We start from the raw sequence: 25,454 nt of genomic DNA on the forward strand, positions 1-25,454 counted from the left end.
GAAACTCTGAAGCAAGCGTTGGTCCGGTTAAGACATCATAATCTAACCAGAGTGAAACGACTCTGAATTTAAAGAGTGTGATAATCAAAACACAAAAAAGTCCCTTTTAAAAAATATATGTATTTTTTTTTTCTTTTGAATTCTTTCAGTATACATTTTTCTCAATATATGTATTGAAATGCAACAGTATTCGGGAAGTTTTCCGTATTTTCCGTAAGAAGTAATCATTTAAGAAAATATAAAAGAAGGAACAGTCTCGAAGCAACTAGGTGTAGAAAAGAACCTTAACACCGCCAAGTAATATATTTAAATTTAAAAAAATAGATAAGTAGAAGAAATATTCAGCTCCAAAAATATGACATTTGCCCGGTGTTAAGAGGCAGGAACATTCTGGAATTCAACCTCTTTTCCCTTTATAACACCGCCCATCTTATTCCACTTTTCATTCACAAAAACAAAGGTGAAGGACCAGCTATCGGAATTGATCTCGGAACAACATACTCGTGTGTCGGCGTTTGGCAACATGATCGTGTTGAAATCATCGCTAATGACCAGGGTAACAGAACCACACCCTCTTATGTCGCCTTTACGGATACTCGGAGATGCTGCCAAGAATCAAGTCGCCATGAATCCAGTCAACACTGTTTTCGGTTTCTGTTGCATGTTAAATTTTAAAAAATTTTAGTTAGTATCTGCATGTCTAAATGGTAATTTGTTATATGTTATTATGCAGATGCCAAGCGTTTAATCGGAAGGAGATTCTCAGATCCGTCGGTGCAGAGTGACATGAGGCACTGGCCGTTCAGAGTCGTACCCGGCGCCGGTGACAAGCCCATGATCGTGGTGTCGTACAAAGGCGAAGAGAAACAATTCTCTGCTGAAGAGATCTCGTCCATGGTTCTAATCAAGATGAAAGAGATTGCTGAAGCCTTCCTGGGGACCACCATTAAAAACGCGGTGGTCACCGTGCCTGCTTACTTCAACGACTCCCAGCGTCAAGCCACCAAGGACGCCGGTGTCATCTCCGGGCTTAATGTTATGAGAATTATTAATGAGCCGACTGCCGCCGCTATCGCCTACGGGCTGGACAAGAAAGCTGCCAGTGTCGGTGAGAAGAACGTGTTGCCTTTGATGTGTCTTTGCTCACTATCGAAGTGAAGTCGACTGCGGGTGACACGCATTTGGGAGGTGAGGGTTTTGATAACAGAATGGTTAATCACTTTGTTCAGGAGTTCAAGAGGAAGAATAAGAAGGATATTAGTGGGAATCCGAGAGCGTTGAGGCGGTTGAGAACCGCATGTGAAAGAGCCAAGAGAACGCTTTCGTCCACCGCTCAAGCACCATCGAAATCGATTCCTTGTACGAAGGAATCGATTTCTACTCGACTATTACGCGTGCGAGGTTAGAAGAACTGAACATGGATTTGTTCAGGAAGTGTATGGAGCCGGTGGAGAAGTGTTTGAGAGACGCCAAGATGGATAAAAGCAACGTTCATGATGTGGTTCTTGTTGGCGGGTCTACTCGTATCCCGAAAGTGCAACAATTGTTGCAGGATTTCTTCAATGGGAAGGAGTTGTGCAAGAGCATTAACCCGGATGAGGCAGTGGCGTACGGTGCTGCGGTTCAAGCCGCGATTTTGAGTGGTGAGGGTAGCCAGAAGGTTCAAGACTTGCTTCTGTTGGACGTGACGCCTCTGTCTTTGGGTCTGGAGACCGCGGGCGGTGTGATGACGGTGTTGATACCGAGAAACACCACCATCCCCATCAAGAAGGAGCAGGTGTTTTCCACTTATTCGGATAACCAGCCCGGGGTTTTGATCCAGGTTTACGAGGGTGAACGAACACGAACCAAAGACAACAATCTGTTGGGGAAGTTTGAGCTTTCCGGGATCCCACCGGCTCCTCGTGGAGTTCCGCAGATTACTGTGTGTTTTGACATTGATGCTAACGGGATCTTAAACGTGTCTGCTGAGGATAAAACCACTGGGCAGAAGAATAAGATCACGATTACTAACGATAAAGGAAGGTTATCGAAGGAGGAGATTGAGAAGATGGTGCAGGAGGCGGAGAAATACAAGGCGGAGGATGAGGAGCATAAGAAGAAGGTGGAGGCGAAGAACGCGTTGGAGAATTACGCGTATAACATGAGGAACACAATCAAGGATGAGAAGATCGGGTCAAAGTTGTCGGCTGATGATAAGAAGAAAGTGGAAGATGCAGTCGAGGAGGCAATCCACTGGTTGGATGGGAACCAGTTGGCGGAGGTTGAAGAATTTGAGGACAAGATGAAGGAGCTTGAAGGAGTGTGTAATCCGATTATTGCTAGGATGTATCAGGGTGGTGCTGGTGGGCCGGATATGGGTGGTATGGATGAGGAGGGGCAGTCTTCGACTGGTGGCGCAGCCGGTGGTGCTGGACCCAAGATTGAGGAGGTGGATTAAGGTGTTGTGGTGGTGGTTTTTGGGTTTTGATAGTTTCTAGTTGTTTAGTTTCTGGTGTTGTAGTATGATGCTTTTGAAATAATGAATATGATGTTTTGAGTGAAGGTTTAAGTTGATTTAAACTATCCTTTCTTCAAATCTAATGTTATTTTCAATTCAGTTGTTATGAAACTTGACATGACTCAAAACTCAATTGTGTTAGAATTAAGATATAAAAGATGAAGAAAAAGGAGTTCATTAGACAAAATGAGGTATTCAACATAAACCCAGTTTCTTAAATCTCCCTCTAGTATGCTAATTTCACCAAACTCAAAAATCTCATCTTTTAAGCAGAGACTGTATACTTTGAAAAGTATCGAAATAGCCTTCTTCTACTTTTACTTGGTTAGTAATCTTTAACAGCATTCTTAACATTTGCCTTCATGACCTGGGATCAAGCCGTGAAAACATCCTTCTGCACAAAAATATGTAGTGTAGGATATTAGGATAAGGCTGTGTACATCATATTGTGAAACGATCGGACCTCTCGGACCCTTTCAATCTTTTCGAACATTAAGATTAGGCCGGTGTCACTTTAGCATTCTAAGGTACTTAGTGGTGGCAAATGGGTTGGGTTGGGTCGAAACGGGCCATGCATCGGAATGGGTTAGGATCGAAACGGGTTAGGGTCGGAGTGGGTCAACTAAAAAACGGGTTGTTTTGGTTCGGGTCGGAACGGGTTAGGGTCAAGAGGTTCGTTCAGGTCGGAATTGGTCAAAACAGGTTTCGGATCATTTTGTTTTTTTTTTATTTTAAGAACGAGGACAATAGAGTAACGTTTTAGTTTTTATTACATTTTTCGTTTTTTATTTATATTTTGAGTTCTGATTTTTTTATTAATATTTTTGAATTTTTTTGTAAGGTTTTTATTAACATCAAAACCTCTCAAAAAATAATAAAAAAAAATCATAACTCAAAATATAAATCAAAAATGAAAAAAGTAAAATAACTAAAACGTTTCCTCCGTTATCCTAGTTCAAAAAAAAAGCCCGAGAAATGAACTGAAACCGAAAATTCGACGAAAACTAAACAAAAAATCAAAACTGAACTGAATTGATCGAAACAGAAAAAATCGATCAAAACGAAACTAGAACACTGAAACCGAACAGAAATGAAACTGAAAAAACCAACCAAAACGAAACAAAAACCCCAAAACGAATCCGAAACCGACCAAAAACAAACAAAAGAAACCGAAACCCAACCCGTCCACTACTCTGAAACCGACCAAAAAGAAACAAAGGAAACCGAAACCCAACCCGTCTAGTGCGAAAACTCGTGTCGGCTCGAATCGTAATCCGAACCAAAATCTAAACCGAACTCGTTCCAATCCAAAACCCGTTTCAACCCGAGCCTGCCACTTTTCCTTAAGACACTAACCCACATCGACCCATTTCTTTAAATCTGTCGACCCATTTTGACCCGAAAATAAGGTAGAATTTCAAGTGACCCATTTTGGCCCATTTAGTTAAAATCTATGACCTAAACCAACCCATATAATTTTTAAAACAACCCAAATTAACTTATTTGAAATGATTTGGGTCAAGATTGCCACACTTAACAGTACTCTTATGGCCTGTTTGATTGGAGGATTTCAAAGGAATTGGAATTTGAATTCCTTTGTGTGACCGGTTTGGTTAGATAAAGAAGGAATTGGAATTGGAATTGGAATTGGAATTGGAATTGGAATTAATTTCCAACCAAATTCATCAACTAATGGAATTTAAATTCCTTCTATATTCCAAAAGATTTAAAGGAATGTTAGGGACTTTACACAAATAACCCTAACCTAAGCAACCACTGTCACCACCATTTTCTCCGGTCAACACCACCATCAACGTAGTTCCGGCAAGAAACACCGCCTAAGCGTCGCCGCCACACCCGCATTTTTCCGCCAGATCTGAACCAAGTGGGATCTGAACCAAGCCACCACATCTTGTCGCGACCACTGTTACAAGATGTCGACCGACTCCATCAAGTTTTTGTTATAACAACTGGCGGTTGTTCCGGCAGTAATGGTAACCGGCGGTTCTTCGCGCTGTTATGGAAACCGGCGGTTGTTCCGGTGGTTTTTTTACAGACACATACCGGTGACGGAGTTGTGCAGATCCGACGAAGGTGACTATGGCTTGATAGAAATCACTCCTTGTGGTTATTAAAAATATTTTTTCATTAATATTTGAGTTTGAGTTTTTATTTTATTTTGTAATTCTAAAGGGTAAATTTGTCTCTTTTTATAACCTTGAATTCCAATTCCATAAACTAATGTATCAATCAAACACATATAGGATTTTAAAAGATTCCTTCAAATTCCAATTCCAATTCCAATTCAAAATGAAATTCCAATTCCAATTCCAACGAATTCCACGAACCAAACGCCCCATTAGGGAGGTCAAATTAGAGGTTGTTACGTGACACCCACTGAAAGTTAGTTTCTATATTTGTTAATTTGAACTATAAAAAATAACAAAAATGTGGTTGATGTAGTAGCATTTGATAGACCTATGTATTTATAGATTTATATAAAGTGCACAATGTGCAACTTTGGTCCCTGCTGTTTGAGCTATATATGTTTTTGTCCCTATGTATTCAGAATTAATTATATAAAATTTATGTAAGTAATATGGACCTAGATTATTGAAGTAAAATTATTTGAAGTTAATTTAGTTCTGTATGTTTAATTCTTTATCAAATGTGAGTGAAATGGCCGGTTGTTTAACGTACAAATAATATATGTTTTAAGATACAAATATATATGTATTTGGATCATGTGTTTAGCCTGTTAATGATTTATACTTTGGTTACTTTTTACATCGGTCGGTGCCCGCAGCGAAACGCGGGTGGGTTACCGCTATTTCCTTTTATGTACTTGAAGATTGTGAATAGCTGAACTATCATTAAGATCCACCTTGTGCTCTCTGTTCACTCCTTCATGCATAGCAATGAGTCTTGTGCCCACATGTCCCTAGTTATTTTTCACTTCACACAGATTTTACAATGAATTAGGGAACATGTTGGCTCATTAATGAGCTTCAATGTAACATTTTGAATTCCAGACGAGTTTGGTGATGCAATCGGCAACAAAATTCATGTGGACGTTCTGCTATTGATTTCTTGTTACAGTTAGTAGTGTAGTTAGGGGTGTAACTTTGCTAAATACAAGATGATGATGCAACTTTACAATTTGCCGTTAACGCATTTCTGGGGTTTTTTGGGCTGTGATTGTTGCAACATTCATGCAACTATTAGATTAAATATTAATTAGCAGCTCCTTATCTTAAAAAGAAAGTTGTTTGAAACAAGAGTAACTGCATTTGTATCAATTGTTCTATCAGTTGAGACTCAATGTGGATGTAACTCTCTTAATTCTCGTTATGATTCGGGTTCTTGGTTTGCTGTATGTAACCTTCTCAACTAATAAATATTGATACTTTTTCCGGTAATGTGAGTGATCACCACTTCACCAGAAAGGCAGCAATACTAAACAATAAGGAAATTAGTCTTCTAATCTCGGCGTATCGGCCAGAACAGGTTGTAGTCAAAACAAGTGGATCAGTGTTGGCAGGCCTGTAAGCAGTCATACCATTCTCAAGTCAAAACGGGCCTTTTTTAAAAAGGTCGACTAGGGTTGGGTCATAATGGGTTGTGACCAAATGTATGCGAGTCAAAACGGGCATGAACAATTTTATATGGGCCAGAGGTAAGTTAAATAGAATGAAAACATCATGAAAAAATGCGCTAGCACACACATCAATAGTTGATGAATATTTTACATACTTGTGGGTAAGGTTTTATGATCCGACTTGGTATAGTTGCTGAAAAGATCATGCTTTGATGTTCTTGTCACAACTATTTGTTCAACAATATATGGAAAACCGACATGGAGCATCCGATCAGCTTTGTCTAGAAAAACAGCAAATTGAATTTCTGATGGATAAAACAAACCCCTTTTGACCAGATCAATCAAACGTTTAAATGGAAGTGCGTATCTGGCCATTTTATATTTGTCAAACTCTTAGCTTTTCATTTCATTTTTGCATGCAAATGACTAGTTAGTTTTGGCATTTTGTATAACATTATAAAAAAGAGCATATGCATGATCGAAAGTTGCCACGCGCCGCTAAACACAGGTAAAAGATCTAGTTTAAATTCAAGTGAGACATTTTTCCATTCTTGGAAGTGGACAAAAAAAAAGTGATTAACTTGATTCATGTGATCATGTCCTGATGAGTTATGACCACTAGGATGTAGGCCCAAGAGTCCAAGACCCAAACAAGAAAATTGTTTACAAGTTCAATTTGAAGTCCATGGAGTTCAGAATCTATACTAAACCGGTTGCGGTTAATATAATGAAGCCCAAAAGTATGCGCGCCAGTAGCTAGTGCTTCTTCTCACTTGTTAAAAGTTAAAACTTCTAAGCCAACTGTATTAAGCAGCAGTTATTCATTATAATATTTAGAATGTGAAATGTATCCTAAATGTGTTGCGAGTTAAATTTGGAATTTTGGATGTATTTAAAGGAAAATTAAGCAAGTCTTAATCTTTTAGGCCATGGGGTCAAAATAGGAACAAAGAGGTTCAAATTTTACTAAAGGTATTAGAATGGGATCAAAATTGAGCCACTAACTCACGGACAAACATATCATATCATTTGTAGATTGTAGAAGTAGAATAGTGCGAATGGCCAAAATTCTTGTTTGTATAGGATTTGACTTTTTAGAAAGTCAACAGCGATAGTGAGTACTTGAAGCCTTGTAAATATAGAATCAAGTCCTAGATCATAAAATAAACACAACCCGTGGGGCTTTGTAAAGATAAAAGAAACAGTTTTTTAAGTCTTTGATGAACTATGAACTCACAATTGCTCAAATACAAAACAAAAAAATGTTATCAACCAAATGACATTACAATCCAAACCAACTGCTCAACATAAAGCCAACATTCATCCCTTTATTGATCTCAGTCCACCTCTTCAATCTTAGGCCCAGCTCCGGCACCGTCGCTAGCACCACCATACGAAGCGCCAGCATCATCCATACCTCCACTCATACCCGACCCATCAGCACCACCTTGGTACATCTTTGCAATAATCGGGTTGCAAATCCCTTCGAGCTCCTTCATCTTGTCCTCAAATTCTTCAGCCTCCGCCAACTGGTTCCCATCTAACCACTTAATCGCCTCCTCGACTGCATCTTCCACTTTCTTCTTATCATCAGCCGACAACTATGACCCGATCTTCTCATCCTTGATTGTGTTCCTCATGTTATACGCGTAATTCTCCAACGCGTTCTTCGCCTCCACCTTCTTCTTATGCTACTCATCCTCCGCCTTGTATTTCTCCGCCTCCTGCACCATCTTCTCAATCTCCTCATTTGATAACCTTCCTTTATCGTTAGTAATCGTGATCTTATTCTTCTGCCCAGTGGTTTTATCCTCAGCAGACACGTTTAAGATCCCGTTAGCATTGTCGAAGCACGAAATGAATCTTACCTGATCCATGACGATGTTTCCACGGATTTTCGAGATGAACGAACCACGTCTTGATCTTCTTCTTCTGCGGCTGCGCCGGTGACCTGCTATGTTGAGACCTGCAATGGTTTCGGGGGTGTGGAGGCGACTGCTAAGATATCCTGAGGATTTCTTGTTCACAGACACAAAAAGTGGTGGTGGCTCTTGTTGAGCATGACCCTTGATAAGGAGGTGGAGACCTCCTTATATAGAGTCTCATGGCCACCATCATGGTACCCTAATGGGCCTAGCCCAATTAGGGTTACCTCCACAAAACCCCCTCAGCCCAATAACAACGAAATGAATCTTACCTGATCCATGACGATGTTTCCACGGATTTTCGAGATGAACGAACCACGTCTTGATCTTCTTCTTCTGCGGCTGCGCCGGTGACCTGCTATGTTGAAACCTGCAATGGTTTCGGGGGTGTGGAGGCGACTGCTAAGATATCCTGAGGATTTCTTGTTCACAGACACAAAAAGTGGTGGTGGCTCTTGTTGAGCATGACCCTTGATAAGGAGGTGGAGACCTCCTTATATAGAGTCTCATGGCCACCATCATGGTACCCTAATGGGCCTAGCCCAATTAGGGTTACCTCCACAAAACCCCCTCAGCCCAATAACATTGTATTAGTCCATGTAATGAAATAAGCCAAACATAATAGATTTAGGGTCGTAGAACCGGGTTTTAGTACCATACCCCTACAAGCCCCCCAAGTCCAGTGTTGCTCCTGGGCGCACAAGCGTCTAGGTGGAGCGCTGGACTTTATAAGGTGTGAGGCGGTTTTTTCCCTTTTCTTTGGCCTTGTCTTTATTGTCTGAGTTTTGGGAGGTTTTCCCCATGATGGTGACAAGCTGTAAAAATAATGAAGCCTGCGCGTGAGGCGGCTTACGAGCTATAATAATAGAGCCTGCGCGAGAGGCGACTTGCGAGCTATGAGAATAATAATGCATGCGCGCGAGAGGCGACTTACGAGCTAAGAATAATAAAGCCTGCGCGCGAGAGGCGTCTTAAGAGCTTTGAGAATAATAATTGAGCTGGCGCGTGAGGCGACTTACGAGCTGTGAAAGTAATAAAGCTTGCGCGCGAGAGGCGTCTTATGAGCTTTGAGAATAATAATTGAGCTGGGGCGTGAGGCGACTTACGAGCTGTGAAAGTAATAAAGCTTGCGCGCGAGAGGCGTCTTATGAGCTTTGAGAATAATAATTGAGCTGGTGCGCGAGGCGGCTTACGAGCTGTGAAAGTAATAAAGCTTGCGCGCGAGAGGCGTCTTATGAGCTTTGAGAATAATAATTGAGCTGGCGCTGGGGGCGACTTACGAGCTGAGAATAATAAAGCCTGCGCGCGAGGAGCGTCTTACGAGCTGTAGCATAATAAAGCCTGCGCGTGAGGCGACTTACGGGCTGTAAGAATAATAACAGCTTGCGCGCGAGGCGTCTTATGAGCTGTGTGAATAATAAAAGCCTGCGCGTGAGGCGACTTACGGGCTGTAAGAATAATAACAGCTTGCGCGCGAGGCGTCTTATGAGCTGTGTGAATAATAAAGCCTGCGCGTGAGGCGACTTACGGGCTGTAAGAATAATAACAGCTTGCGCGCGAGGCGTCTTATGAGCTGTGTGAATAATAAAGCCTGCGCGTGAGGCGACTTACGGGCTGTAAGAGTAATAACAGCTTGCGCGCGAGGCGTCTTATGAGCTGTGTGAATAATAAAAGCCTGCGCGTGAGGCGACTTACGGGCTGTAAGAATAATAACAGCTTGCGCGCGAGGCGTCTTATGAGCTGTGTGAATAATAAAGCCTGCGCGTGAGGCGACTTACGGGCTGTTAGAATAATAACAGCTTGCGCGCGAGGCGTCTTATGAGCTGTGTGAATAATAAAGCCTGCGCGTGAGGCGACTTACGGGCTGTAAGAATAATAACAGCTTGCGCGCGAGGCGTCTTATGAGCTGTGTGAATAATAAAGCCTGCGCGTGAGGCGACTTACGGGCTGTAAGAATAATAACAGCTTGCGCGCGAGGCGTCTTATGAGCTGTGTGAATAATAAAAGCCTGCGCGTGAGGCGACTTACGGGCTGTAAGAATAATAACAGCTTGCGCGCGAGGCGTCTTATGAGCTGTGTGAATAATAAAAGCCTGCGCGTGAGGCGACTTACGGGCTGTAAGAATAATAACAGCTTGCGCGCGAGGCGTCTTATGAGCTGTAATAATAGTGGAGCTTGCGCGTGAGGCGGCTTACGAGCTACTTTATGTCACGCGCCACGTGCAGATGTTGCATGCGCGTGCGCGTAGACTTTGGTTTTGTGTTAGGCGCCACGCGCAGATGTTGCGTGCGCGTGCGTGTAGACTGTGACATGTGTGAGCATGTGATGCGTAAGCATGTGTAATATGCGTGAGCATATGTGATGCGTGAGCAGATGGTATGAGGATTCCCAACCCTTAAGTTTGGCGCGTAGCCATATGGGATATTATGAGGATTCCCAACCTTGAAGTTTGGCGCGTAGCCATATGGGATATTATGAGGATTCCCATCCTTGGCGCGTAGCCATATGGGATATTATGAGGATTCCCAACCTTGGCGCGTAGCCATATGGGATATTATGAGGATTCCCAACCTTGAAGTTTGGCGCGTAGCCATATGGGATATTAGGAGGATTCCCAACCTTGGCGCGTAGCCATATGGGATATTAGGAGGATTCCCAACCTTGCAGTTTGGCGCGTAGCCATATGGGATATTAGGAGGATTCCCAACCTTGAAGTTTGGCGCGTAGCCATATGGGATATTAGGAGGATTCCCAACCTTGAAGTTTGGCGCGTAGCCTGATGCGCGCATGCACGGCGATAGAGTGGTGACTCGTGAGTGCGCGTGCATGGCGGAGGTCTCTTGCGCAAAACCCAGATGGTGGTTTCCGCGGCGGCACATGCACGGCTGCGGAGTGAGAATCCACGGGCGTGCGTACATGGCGGCGGAAGTCTGGTAATTTCTGGATCTGCAATTTTAGAGTCAGATCTGCAACTTTAGACCTAAAATCCAGGTCTGTAATCTAGACCTAGATCTGTAAATCAGATCTGGACAGATCTGAAGCCCGGAGCAGATTTAAAATCATCACAGATCCGGAGACCTGATCATTCGAATCAGGCCGTTTCTTCTTGCCCAGATATGGAAGCCTCTTTTTAGATCTATGGATCTTTTTGAGCTTTAATAGAACAAGCTTTGAAGCCTTTTTCTGTAAACTTCCAGACCTGTGTTTTTCTTGGGAGAGATCTGACAGCCGAGATGAAAATCGAAGGGCAGTTCGTTGCCGTCCCACGGATGGCGCCAATGTCGAAGCACGAAATGAATCTTACCTGATCCATGACGATGTTTCCACGGATTTTCGAGATGAACGAACCACGTCTTGATCTTCTTCTTCTGCGGCTGCGCCGGTGACCTGCTATGTTGAGACCTGCAATGGTTTCGGGGGTGTGGAGGCGACTGCTAAGATATCCTGAGGATTTCTTGTTCACAGACACAAAAAGTGGTGGTGGCTCTTGTTGAGCATGACCCTTGATAAGGAGGTGGAGACCTCCTTATATAGAGTCTCATGGCCACCATCATGGTACCCTAATGGGCCTAGCCCAATTAGGGTTACCTCCACAAAACCCCCTCAGCCCAATAACATTGTATTAGTCCATGTAATGAAATAAGCCAAACATAATAGATTTAGGGTCGTAGAACCGGGTTTTAGTACCATACCCCTACAAGCATCAATGTCAAAACACACAGTAATCTGCGGAACTCCACGAGGAGCCGGTGGGATCCCGGAAAGCTCAAACTTCCCCAAAAGATTGTTGTCTTTGGTTCGTGTTCGTTCACCCTCGTAAACCTGGATCAAAACCCCGGGCTGGTTATCCGAATAAGTGGAAAACACCTGCTCCTTCTTGGTGGGGATGGTGGTGTTTCTCGGTATCAACACCGTCATCACACCGCCCGCGGTCTCCAGACCCAAAGACAGAGGCGTCACATCCAACAGAAGCAAGTCCTGAACCTTCTGGCTACCCTCACCACTCAAAATCGCTGCTTGAACCGCAGCACCGTACGCCACTGCCTCATCCGGGTTAATGCTCTTGCACAACTCCTTCCCATTGAAGAAATCCTGCAACAATTGTTGCACTTTCGGGATACGAGTAGACCCGCCAACAAGAACCACATCATGAACGTTGCTTTTATCCATCTTGGCGTCTCTCAAACACTTCTCCACCGGCTCCATACACTTCCTGAACAAATCCATGTTCAGTTCTTCTAACCTCGCACGCGTAATAGTCGAGTAGAAATCGATTCCTTCGTACAAGGAATCGATTTCGATGGTGCTTGAGCGGTGGACGAAAGCGTTCTCTTAGCTCTTTCACACGCGGTTCTCAACCGCCTCAACGCTCTCGGATTCCCACTAATATCCTTCTTATTCTTCCTCTTGAACTCCTGAACAAAGTGATTAACCATTCTGTTATCAAAACCCTCACCTCCCAAATGCGTGTCACCCGCAGTCGACTTCACTTCGATAGTGAGCAAAGACACATCAAAGGCAACACGTTCTTCTCACCGACACTGGGAGCTTTCTTGTCCAGCCCGTAGGCGATAGCGGCGGCAGTCGGCTCATTAATAATTCTCATAACATTAAGCCCGGAGATGACACCGGCGTCCTTGGTGGCTTGACGCTGGGAGTCGTTGAAGTAAGCAGGCACGGTGACCACCGCGTTTTTAATGGTGGTCCCCAGGAAGGCTTCAGCAATCTCTTTCATCTTGATTAGAACCATGGACGAGATCTCTTCAGCAGAGAATTGTTTCTCTTCGCCTTTGTACGACACCACGATCATGGGCTTGTCACCGGCGCCGGGTACGACTCTGAACGGCCAGTGCCTCATGTCACTCTGCACCGACGGATCTGAGAATCTCCTTCCGATTAAACGCTTGGCATTTGCATAATAACATATAACAAATTACCGATTTAGACATGCAGATACTAACTAAAATTTTTTAAAATTTAACATGCAACAGAAAGAAAGAGATGATACCGAAAACAGTGTTGACTGGATTCATGGCGACTTGATTCTTGGCAGCATCTCCGAGTATCCGTAAAGGCGACATAAGAGGGTGTGGTTTTGTTACCCTGGTCATTAGCGATGATTTCAACACGATCATGTTGCCAAACGCCGACACACGAGTATGTTGTTCCGAGATCAATTCCGATAGCTGGTCCTTCACCTTTGTTTTTGTGAATGAAAAGTGGAACAAGATGGGCGGTGTTATAAAGGGAAAAGAGGTTGAATTCCAGAATGTTCCTGCCTCTTAACACCGGGCAAATGTCATATTTTTGGAGAGGGTACGTGCTGAATATTTCTTCTACTTATCTATTTTTTTAAATTTAAATATATTACTTGGCGGTGTTAAGGTTCTTTTCTACACCTAGTTGCTTCGAGACTGTTCCTTCTTTTATATTTTCTTAAATGATTACTTCTTACGGAAAATACGGAAAAGCCGGATCGAAATCATCACTAACACTATCAGAACTTAGGTACTCGATTTCTTCACCATGAAATAACACCAAAAATCGGTCATTCGTGCCTCTAGAACTCAACCGACACACACTCAACCTCAAATACAGGTGGAGGGTATCCATCTCTCGTTGTCAACCCTCTAACTTGTTGAGTCTTTAAAATACAATTTACAAATCAATATATAATAATAAAATAATTTTATAAGATTTACAAGAAATGTATAGTGATCCTACTCATGGAAGCAATACATTCAAGATAACGAACCATATAAATCACAAACAATTAAACATATATAATTTCAAACGACAGTATATTTTTTATTTGTTTGTTGGGACGGAAACATGATTTATAATGCAAGTAATTCAAACAGAAACATAAAATTAAAAGATATAGACTTATAAAAGATTACATTACATAGTAGAATGCTTATAAAGAACTTTTAAATGGCATTCAAATACATTGTCACTACTCACAAATCAAGTTTTAAGAAAAGTTAGAAACTAATATTTAATGTTATAATGCAAAGTTTACTATAAAAAATAAGAAAGGGAAAATAGTAAGTTATAATGTGGTTGAATAATTTTGAAAAGAAAAAAGATCAAAAGAAATATACATGATGTATATAATCCAACCTCCTTGTATAGTTTCTTAATTTTTGAAATAATAAACCAGGATTTTTACTTTTTGACTCTGTCCTCATCTTCTCTGATATTGCTTGATTGTTGGCATATTAGAAAGCATTTAACCATATACTAATAATTAAAAAATTAATATACTATGTAATAAAGTGTTGAATTTTACATAAAGTTTATCTATAAAATTCCATCTAAATTGAAGAACATTAACTAATTATAGTTGAAAGACATCTTTATTCTTTTAGAAATATATGTATACAAAGTTGAACTTTTAGCAGATAGTCATGATAGAAATATAAATGAAAACAAAGCCAAAATAAAACAAAAGAAGTTTGCATTTGTGTATATTATGTATGAGAGGAAAGAAGACGTGTAGCTTTCTTAGTTGTTTATTTAATGCTTTGAACCTAGTAAAAGAAAAAGATAACAAATAATTTCTATGAGTTAAGTTAATTAAATTAGACACACATAAAAAAGAAATATATAACCTACTTGTTGGGATTAATCCGTTTGAAAATTTTCTGTTGATTGAAGGACGTTTAAAAATTAAAGTTAAATAGATAGAAATCCATGTTGTCATTTCTTTTCATTTATTCAAAATTACAAAGTAATATATGATTAATAGACATAAATGCAAATTAGGTTTCAAAATGAATTCAAAATTACAAAGTAACATATGGTTAATAGACATACATGCAAATTAAGTTTCAAAATGATATTGGTGATTTTCAAATTTATATTTGAATTATTATATTATCAAGAAATTACAAGAATGCTTTGTATTTATGGAAATTAATCAAATGAACCAATAGAAAAGGGTCAAAACATGTTTTAATAGATATATAGATATAGATGCCTTGAACCTGGTAAAAGAACAACAAATAATTTATATGAGTTAAGTTAATGAAATTAGACACACATAAAAAGAAATATATAACCTACTTGTTGGGATTAATCCGTTTGAAAATTTTCTGTTGATTGAAGAACATTTAAAAATTAAAGTTAAATAGATAAAAATCCATGTTGTCCTTTCTTTTCATTTATTCAAAGTTACAAAGTAATATATGGTTAATAGACATAAATGCAAATTAGGTTTCAAAATGAATTCAAAATTACAAAGTAACATATGGTTAATAGACATAAATGCAAATTAAGTTTCAAAATGATATTGGTGATTTTTAAATTTATTTTTGAATTATTATATTATCAAGAAATCTAAGAATGCTTTGTGTTTATAGAAGTTAATCAAATGGACCAATAGAAAAGGGGCAAAACAAATTTTTTAATAGATATATAAATTATTTGTTATTTTCTTTTACACAGTGGACTTTTAAAACTAGTTGTGTTGGACCAACTCACTAGTTGAGTTGGACTCAATAAACAAATCAAGGCCCAAAACAGTCTTGAATTTAAGGCCCCAAAAGTCATTATGGCCGTTCAAAAAGCTCGAATAACACTGGCTAAAAAAACTTGATTTGAAACAACCTGAGCTAAGTTTGCTCATTTTTGTAAACAAGACAAGCCCATCCCAAGCTCGGCTCGGGTCATGGCTCGGCTCGTTGGCTCGATCTTAAGCTCGTTTAACTTCAAAATCGAGCTAGAGCCTAGCTAAGCTATTTCGTTTAATTTCGAGTTCTAACCCACCCTGGCTCGACTCATGAACAGCCCTGCGCTGCGACTTACGGGCTGTAAGAATAATGAAGCTTGCGCGAGTTGCGGCTTACGAGCTGTAAGAACAATAAAGCCTGCGCGTGAGGCGACTTACGGGCTGTAATAATAATGGAGCTTGCGTGAGTTGCGGCTTACGAGCTATAATAATAATTGAGCTTGCGCGAGTTGCGGCTTACGAGCTATAAGAATAATAAAGCTTGCGCGTGAGGCGACTTACGAGCTACTTTATGTCCCGCGCCACGCGCAGATGTTGCATGCGCGTGCGCGTAGACTTTGTGTCATGCGCCATGCGCAGATGTTGTGTGCGCGTGCGCGTAGACTGTGTGTCATGCGCAGATGTTTCATGCGCTTGCGCATAGGCTTTGGTTTTGTGCTATGCGCCACGCGCAGATGTTGCACGCGCGTGCGCATAGGCTCTGGCTTCGTGTCATGCGCCATGCGCAGATGTTGCATGCGCGTGCGCGTAGACTTTGCGCTATGCGCCACGCGCAGATGTTGTGTGCGCGTGCGCGTAGACTGTGATATGTGAGAGCATGTGATGCGTAAGCATATGTAATATGCGTGAGCATATGTGATGCGTGAGCATATGTGGTGCATGAGCATGTGATATGCGATTGCGCTCAAGCATCATGGTGGTGTGCAAGTTGAACGGAGCGGAGCCGCGTTCGGTCTTGTATTCGGCGCGAAGCCGTATGGGTTTATGAGGATTCCCAACCTTTAAGTATGGCGCGAAGCCGTATGGGTTTATGAGGATTCCCAGCCTTTAAGTATGGCGCGTAGCCATATGGGATATTATGAGGATTCCCAGCCTTTAAGTATGGCGCGTAGCCATATGGGATATTATGAGGATTCCCAGCCTTTAAGTTTGGCGCGTAGCCATATGGGATATTATGAGGATTCCCAGCCTTTAAGTTTGGCGCGTAGCCATATGGGATATTATGAGGATTCCCAGCCTTTAAGTTTGGCGCGTAGCCATATGGGATATTATGAGGATTCCCGACCTTTAAGTTTGGCGCGTAGCCATATGGGATATTATGAGGATTCCCGACCTTTAAGTTTGGCGCGTAGCCATATGGGATATTATGAGGATTCCCAACCTTTAAGTTTGGCGTGTAGCCATATGGGATATTATGAGGATTCCCAACCTTTAAGTTTGGCGCGAGGCCTGATGCGCGCATGCACGGCGATGGAGTGGTGACTCGCGAGTGCGCGTGCATGGCGGAGGTCTCTTGCGCAAAACCCACATTGTGGTTTCCGCGGTGGTTTCCACGGGCGCTCACGCATGTCGGCGGAATGGTGACCCGCTGGCGAGCATGCGTGATGGCAGTCTTCTGCGCAACACCCACATGGTGGAGGTCTTTTGCGCGAAACCCACGTGGTGGTTCCCGCGGCGGCACATGCACGGCTGCGGAATGAGAATCCGCGGACGCGCGTACATGGCGGCGGAAGTCTGGTAATTTTTGGATCTGCAATTTAAGAGTTAGACCTGCAATTTTAAACCTAAAATCCAGGTCTGTAATCTAGATCTAGATCTGTAAATCAGATCTGGATAGATCTGAAGCTCGGAGCAGATTTAAAACCATCACAGATCCGGAGACTTGATCATTCGAGTCCGGCAGTTTCTTTTCGCACAGATCTGGAAGCCTCTTTTAGATCTATGGATCTTTTTGAGCTTTAATAGAACAGGCCTTGAAGCCTTTTTCTGTAAACTTCCAGATCTGGGTTTTCCCTGGGAGAGATCTGACAGCCGAGATGAAGATCGAAGGGTAGTTCGTTGCCGTCCCACGGATGGCGCCAATGTCGATGCATGAAATGAATCTGACCTGATCCATGACGATGTTTCCACGGATTTTCGAGATGAACGAACCACGTCTTGATCTTCTTCTGCGGTTGCTTGAGACCTGCAATGGTTTTTCGGGGTGTGGAGGTGACTGCTAAGAAATCATGAGGATCTCTTGTTTACAGACACAAAAAAGTGGTGGTGGCTCTTATTGAGCATGACCCCTTAATAAGGAGGTGGAGACCTCCTTATATAGAGTCTCATGGCCACCATCATGGTACCCTAATGGGCCTAGCCCAGTTAGGGTTACCTCCACAAAACCCCCTCAGCCCAATAACATTGTATTAGTCCATATAATAAAATAAGCCAAACATAATAAATTTAGGGTCGTAAAACCGGGTTTAGTACCATACCCCTACACATTGGTTCCCCCACTCTAATAATAATAATAATAACTAATAGTCGTAAGTATTTAAACTCAATTATATATTTTTTTTATGAAACTCAAATATTTAACCAATTTGGGTTTTCAGGATAACTAGTTCATATTAGTCAACATTGTAGATGTTAGTGTTAACTAATAATACCAAACACTGAAGTTGTAGAGAAAATGTGTAAAGGTCATAGTCTAAGCACATGAAAGAATCATGGTGTGTTAAATGAAAAGACGAAATTAATAATTAGGGAGATTCAAGTCAAGGTTGATAGCCAAGTGTCCCACTGACGTGGATGGTTTCACTAATTTCCAATCTGAGATCAATCGATTCCATGAGTGATTCAGCTCTTCTTCCAGGTGACGATATTTATTTCATACATATACATACATCTTCTCATTATTGTTTGTTTATTTAATCGGATGTTATTGATTTAGATTTAATTTTGATGTTTATTGGCTGTCATGATTATCTGCGATTTCCATAACTTTTAGCTTTGAAGATCTAGGGTTTCTTTGCTGTATTAATTATTCATTCGCCTCTGAAGGTGAAGATTTGTTGTTTAATTATTTAAATAATAATTAGCAGATCTAGTTTTCAATTCACCTGCCAATTAAAAGTTTTGTTTCAGCATAATGTTGTTGTATTTGAAATCAGGGAATCTTTAGACAGAGATGGCGGCGAGGCCCGAATTTTTTTTTTAAATTTTTATATGCGTATATTTTTGAAAAATAATATGTATTCTTAATGTATAAACCCAATTACCCAATCCATTTAAGCCCATTTAAAAATTTAATAAAAAAAAAAAGAAAACTATTACTTAAGGCTCAATTTTCTCTCGTCTTCAGTCCAAAAATTGTTAGCGATTTTCGGGGATGGCACCTATATCCTGAACACAGATTTTGTTCCAAAGTTAAGTGAATGTATTCTAACTTCAATAGTTAATGCAAGATGCAAGTGTTGTTGTGATGAATCAAGATAGTGCTCAATATATTTTCTTGTTCTTACAATCTCCGTTTTCTAGATATAGGCATTTGCATATGTATATTTCTGGTAGTGGGTTGTTTATTTCTGGAATGAAGCTTAACTAAGGATGCATCATGCATGTTCTGTATAATACTGATACGCAGGTGAATGTGGTTTGAAGATTCATGTAATTGACCACTAATGACTGTGGTCATGTAGTCATCCATGTGGCTAGTAATGTGTTGAATTGAGATAGCATACTTATACTACCGACATAAGCGGCGAAGGTGTTATAATTTATTAGTTTATTCGACTTCCAACTTTTACTTACTCGTGTTGAATTGGGATCATGGGATGGTAGTATAATACTTAATTGGTTGCTTCTAGTAGGAATAAGTCTGGGCCACTAAGTCACCCCTCTGGTTAGGAATGTGCTGTCTTTACTATGGAGATGAATCAGAAACCATGAATATTTGTAGTTTTTTTTAACTTCAATATGCTTAATTGTTGTTTATGTTGTTAAGAGTAGTTAATTATTATGAAATTTATCAAGTTTACCGTCGAAAAAACTGAATTAGTTGTTGAAGTTCTAAATGCATTATATCTGACATCCTAAAGTCCAATCTGAACTCCTTTTGGAGACAAGGTAAGTACCAAGAAATGCATAATATGAACTAAAGGTACATGAGAAGGCATGTGTTGACAATCAACACACCTTCATTCCTTTTGCTTTTGATACATTTGGGTCTCTTGCCCCCAACGCGGCTACGTTTCTGAAAAGAGTTCAGCGGGTCGTGCACAGTAACTCAACGACGCCGAAGAACGATAACTTTGTTTGCAATAGGATCAGTTTTGCCATTCAAAAGGGGGTGGCGGCACAGCTTGTTGCCCGCTTACCTGCCCCTTGTAATTGGATCCTTTTATTGTAATATAAAAAACTATAAAGAGTATAACTGTTAAGTTGCAACTTGCAAACTGAAGGGACAAAGAAATGAAATGAATTTGAGTGTCCGTTTGTGTTTATCCTCATTTGTTTAGCTCTCTGTTGTTTCTACAATATCTTTTTGATTTCATCTGGTTTTTCACCTCATATTAAACTGGTTTACGTTTTTAAATTGTAGGTGTACATCTGTATACTGTGAAAAGTATGGGTCTGGTCACATATATTATTCTCTGAGTGACAAGATCACTAAACCAGTTTTCTTTACAATGGGAGACGCATTTCAAAATCATGTTCCAACAACAAACTTCAAAGCAGCAAGTTCAGCTACCAGCAAAAAGGATTCCAAATTAACTTTAGATGCTTCTAGCTCTAAATCTTTTTCCCACACGTCTTTAAAGAAAATACCTTTATTATTATTAAATAACGGGAAAATGAGAAAATCGGCTGCGATTGACGTGTCATTATTTTTACTGAAAGTTGGCGCCTTGGAGACCGTAAGGAGATTATCAAAGGCCAGGTACCCTTTTGTATGGTCCGGTCTGCAGGCTTTACAAGTTTTATGCTATCCACCACTTAAATGGCTCCAAAGGTGGGATCCGTTCAGGAATTTGATTAGAGGGGCACATGTATGTGTTTATCTCACTTTATATCTCATGTAGGCCAGTAAACGAACCGAACAAATGGTCGAACACGAACAATTAAGCGAACGATGTTTTCTGTTCATTCGCTAAGAAAACTAATATGTCCCTATTCGTTTGTGTTAGTTTGTTAACTGTGTAAACGAATAGTTCATGAGCGTAAACGAACGAACATAACTTGGTTGAAACCAATTAAAAGTAAACGCGAACAACGTGTTGGGCCTAAAACGTTTAAGTATATTTATTAACGAACGTAAACGAACGAACTTAAACAAATGTAAAGTAACGGACATAAACAGAACTAGATGGACAAACATTCATCAGCATTAATGATAGAACAAGGCACGTGTTCATGTCCGTTCATTTAACTAAATGATCAGAGTTTTTTTGTTTATGTTCATTCTTTTATTAAATAAAAGAACTTCCTGTTGAACGGTTCATTGAGCCTTCAATTCGTTTGAAGGCATAGTTGATAACAGAAAGATCACCTGGATATCCTTTTTAATGTTGTCTAGTTACTTATTAAATAATAATTTCTCGGTTTTAGATGTTGTCAAGGCCATTGCTAGTGCTCTCTATTGCAACAACTTTCTCTAATCAGTCAGCGCAAAATGGTTCAAATTCAGATGATATAGAAAATTCAGATAGAAGTGATCTTAACACTGTATCAGAATCACATCCCGTGTTGCCTCCTACACAGGCTGATATTAACGTGACGTATGTGAAGAAGTATAATTGTGTATTGTTTTGTGTGTTGTGTGTGTGTGTGTGTTAATGAACAGTCAAACATCTTCTGTTTATGTTTGTTTGGCATGTGACTCATGTCCTTCGCAGGGACGATGGTGAAGATCAGTCCCATCAAGCATCTTCAAATTGGCTGATTGATCTTTACAGAGAGCTGGACAAACAGGGTCTTTGTTTACCAGAAAGGTTATTTGGTGGCTTGGTGCATCTTTGATTTTCTTCGAAATTTTTGTTTCTTTTTGCAAGAAAAGCATGACAGAAGGATGTTTATGCAGAATAAACGAGGATGAGCTTCGTAGATTCCATACTGCTGCGAATGGTGATTTTTCATGTCTGCTTGTGTTAGTAAAAAAGTCAATACGTTGGAGAGAGACGTATAGAATTCTCTCAGAAGAAGAACTTGAGATGTGGTCAAATATGGTGTTTTGGCATGGATCTGATGTCAATAACCGCCCCTGTCTTATCATTCGTCTCGTTGCTTGCATCAGCTTGCCACCTGGCGACAGGCCTCGCTTTGCACAAGCAATAGGTATATTTTTGTCACAATTAGATAAACTTAAATCATTATAACGATAATAACAACAATAACAATATCTGCCATCACAGTATCGCAGGTAGAACATGGAATATTACATTTAGTTGATGCTGAAAATCCTCAAATCACAGTATTGGTGGATTGTGAAGGATTATCTTTAAGATTCCCAATGCAACTACTTAGATCCTGTTCAGTTACTCTGCAAGAAAACTATCCAAATCGTCTCGGTTGTTTGTTTGTTATTCGGCTTCCGCCAGTTGGCAGAGTGATTGCACAAACCTTCATTCAAGTAAGCTTATAAATCTTTAATTTAAATGAACAACATTATTATGTTATGATATTCTTACTTGCTACGTTGCTTTTTAGGTTCTGAGACCTGCAACTCGACAAAAGCTTAAAATAGTAGGGAAAATGTACAAAAATACCCTCTCGGAGTACCTGCAGACGTTCCCGTCATATCTTGGTGGAGAATGTGGATGTTCAAGATGTTCAAAGCTTAGCAATGCTCATATGCAGCTACCTCAATTTGACGAATTTACAAGCAACCGACAGTTAAATGCAGATGGTGTGGGATTTGAGAGATTCAATCCAGATCATGAGTTTGGTGACGTGAATGAAGGGTGTGAGCGGGTGTTAAGAGCTGCGGTTATTGGGATTCTTATGGTATGGGTGTTGATTGCCCTTATTGCTGGAATAGTTGATCCTGAAAGTCGTCCGAGTTTAGAAGTTATAATATGAGTAAATAATGCATGTTTTATCGGATAACTTAGTTATCATGCAATAATATATTTCTTATGCATGCCACTGTATGATCCAGTGTTTAAATAAGAACCCAAGTTTAGGAGACCAGAGTTCGAATATATGGAAGTATGGTTACTTGTAGATGTGTTAAATAAAATCACTTGTCTAGTTGTCTCTTTTTTCTCGTCTATTCTAAATCAACAAACTTATGTTGGATTTAATATTGAAACGAGCTTTGCTTGCCCCAGATGTAAAAGGAACTGTTCGTCAACCTAACATTCTACATTCTCAAATAACTAAAGAACTTAACCGTTCGTTATAAATTCTAACTGAAATGTCATATTTCCGTTTGGTTTTGGTCTTTTGGTATGTAAGTATATGCGATACCGACAGTGGCAAAACAAAAAAAAACCTCTGCAAACCCTCTTTCTATTGAAAAAGACATGATTTTATCTTTTACGTTAATAAATTGTTAATATTCAGATTAATAATACAAAATATTTTGAGATACATTTAAACATATGAATCCCAAAGGAGATTTTATTTAGGGTCTCATAAGTCTCAACAAAGGATGGAAAGGTTAGTCTTTAATTTTGACGAAAATATAGTAGTTATAAATTCTAACTGAAATGTCATATTTCCGTTTGGTTTTGGTCTTTTGGTATGTAAGTATATGCGATACCGACAGTGGCAAAACAAAAAAAAACCTCTGCAAACCCTCTTTCTATTGAAAAAGACATGATTTTATCTTTTACGTTAATAAATTGTTAATATTCAGATTAATAATACAAAATATTTTGAGATACATTTAAACATATGAATCCCAAAGGAGATTTTATTTAGGGTCTCATAAGTCTCAACAAAGGATGGAAAGGTTAGTCTTTAATTTTGACGAAAATATAGTAGTATGATGGATGTATAAATAAGCTGTACTATACAAAACAAAAGAAACTAAAAAATTGTGTGTGTGGCTGCTGGGATTCGAGCCCAGGTCTCCACGGCCACAACGTGGAATTCTTACCACTAAACTACAGCCACAACATGACACCTATGTTCATAGTAATACCATTTACAAAGTGCTAGGCAATCAACCTTAATATGAAAAAAGGAATCATTTTTTATTATTATTTTCTTATATGAACGAGGTAGTAATTTTACAAACTCGTAATTGACTCGTTTCTAGTAACATATATGATATATTATTATTATTATTATTAATCACTTGTATTATTCAAGACCATGGTTCAAATTCATTGAGGGCGCTCAATAGACGTTTGTTGAATGTTAAAAATGAATTCTATATCTAATATAACTATACTAGTTTGAGGCCCGTGTATTACACGATAATAGATGAAAATTTCAAAATTAAGTCATTAAGCAAAATACAGTCAACAACACAATTATCATAGATTGTTAAGACAATGGCAATTTACATTAAAATTACACGAATTACAAAACAATAATTTTACACAAATGCTACAAATTAGTAAAAAATTCTTTGTAGTTTACATTTGTGATTGTATTGATTAATACCTTGTTTATAAAGAATCAATATCTTTTGTCCATGTATGCTTGGAACTTTTGATAAGGCAATTCATAAATCTTAATAAAACTTTCGCATTAGTCAATATACCTTCTTCATATGAATGTAATTGCCAGGATAAATGAAAAAGACATACTAATGTTAAAGGTCAGCTAATAGAAAACATAATGTTAAAATTCTGTAAATAACTAACGGAAAGTTGGACTGCATATTTGACTTATAGTTTGACAAATATAGATGTGAATTTTAGTAAGCATATCATAATCAAATTTTGATACTTACCATCATAAGTTCATAAGCGTAACATCAATTGATGATAGATTTTAAGCTCATCATGTAAAAATAAAACAAAGTACATTAACAGGGGTTGTGAATTAAACCATACTAAAGATATGATTTGTACTAATTGTATTATTTTAAAATTGTGTGTAGGTTTCATATTTTGAATATAAATCATACTAAACACCTTAATAATGTACTAATAAACAGGTAATGCTATTATCATAATAAATAAAAAGGTAGATAAATAGATAGGTAGTTGTTATAAGTATCTACCTTTAGAGAATAAATTCCAGTAAGGCGTTTGTTCTTGTGCCCAAATAACAATGAAGATAACACTAACACAACTCCAATTCCTTGTGCAGATCGTAATCCTTGTATTCATTTAAAATAAAGATATAAATTAAACAGCTGAAATAAAAAAAGAAGTTAAAATTATGAAACTATACTCGACTCTATGAAAGAATAAGAACCACAGAACCAACAAATTTGTATATTGAAGTTTTCTTTATTACTATTGACAATGCTTGCATTGATTCCATCGTTGCCTATTCGGCTACACACATAACAAAATCAATAAAATGTTAATATAAAATTGACATTTTATAGAAATAAATTGAAAAACATAGAAATAAGATTCAATCTAGTGATTAAATTAAAAGTAACTCATTGAGGCCAAGAAACTGTATGCCTTTCTTTATGCTTTTGACCTTGAGAGTTTTTTTTTTCACCATAAATTGTATAACTTTTAAAAAAATAAGAATAAATCCAATTAATTGTACATCTTTTTATGTAATCACTAAATATTAAATCAAAATATTGGCTGATAGTTTACAATGAACTCAAAATTATGCATTAAAATTGACGAAATATACCAAAATTTCAAGATTAAGGGTTTACATAACATGGGCCAATAAGAACCTTTTAAGCGAAATGCCAAAATCATCCTCACATGGATCCAATGCAACCACATCAATCACTGAAGGAAACAACAAACAAATATATTTAGGGTTTACATTTCTTGAAAGAAA

General features: G+C 39.2%; 1 protein-coding gene, 1 non-coding gene and 2 pseudogenes across 3 annotated transcripts; 2 read left to right on the forward strand and 2 right to left on the reverse strand.

Moving 5' to 3' along the window:
* The first annotated feature begins 461 nt into the window (after positions 1-461).
* LOC143565465 (heat shock cognate 70 kDa protein 2-like) lies at positions 462-2,440 on the forward strand (annotated as a pseudogene). Its single transcript, XR_013141078.1, has 2 exons — positions 462-650; positions 734-2,440. The product of XR_013141078.1 is annotated as a heat shock cognate 70 kDa protein 2-like (transcript).
* Positions 2,441-7,346: 4,906 nt separating this feature from the next.
* Positions 7,347-13,071, reverse strand: LOC143565474 (heat shock cognate 70 kDa protein 2-like; annotated as a pseudogene).
* Positions 13,072-18,342: 5,271 nt separating this feature from the next.
* Positions 18,343-22,690, forward strand: LOC143564245 (phosphatidylinositol/phosphatidylcholine transfer protein SFH9-like). The gene is made up of 7 exons (XM_077051582.1): positions 18,343-18,393; positions 20,122-20,569; positions 21,129-21,298; positions 21,416-21,511; positions 21,601-21,854; positions 21,932-22,149; positions 22,227-22,690. Exons 2-7 carry the CDS (start codon positions 20,210-20,212, stop codon positions 22,596-22,598), a joined length of 1,470 nt encoding a protein of 489 aa, XP_076907697.1. The 5' UTR covers positions 18,343-18,393; positions 20,122-20,209; the 3' UTR covers positions 22,599-22,690.
* Positions 22,691-23,567: 877 nt separating this feature from the next.
* On the reverse strand, positions 23,568-23,639 carry TRNAH-GUG (transfer RNA histidin (anticodon GUG)). The gene has a single exon. It is a non-coding gene; the product is annotated as a tRNA-His (tRNA).
* Between the last annotated feature and the right edge of the window lie 1,815 nt (positions 23,640-25,454).

The sequence above is a fragment of the Bidens hawaiensis genome, unplaced genomic scaffold, assembly GCF_021521415.1.
Source record: "Bidens hawaiensis isolate Kalapana, Puna unplaced genomic scaffold, B.hawaiensis_p1.1 tig00001206_1, whole genome shotgun sequence".
Taxonomy (NCBI): domain Eukaryota; kingdom Viridiplantae; phylum Streptophyta; class Magnoliopsida; order Asterales; family Asteraceae; genus Bidens; species Bidens hawaiensis.

Excerpts from the sequence above, each read along its gene's own strand:
- LOC143564245 (XM_077051582.1), top strand. The coding sequence starts at position 20,210 with ATGGGAGACGCATTTCAAAATCATGTTCCAACAACAAACTTCAAAGCA. Across the intron at positions 20,570-21,128 it reads ATTTGATTAGAGGGGCACAT|ATGTTGTCAAGGCCATTGCT; the intron begins GTATGTGTTTAT and ends TCTCGGTTTTAG. Across the intron at positions 22,150-22,226 it reads TTGCACAAACCTTCATTCAA|GTTCTGAGACCTGCAACTCG; the intron begins GTAAGCTTATAA and ends GTTGCTTTTTAG.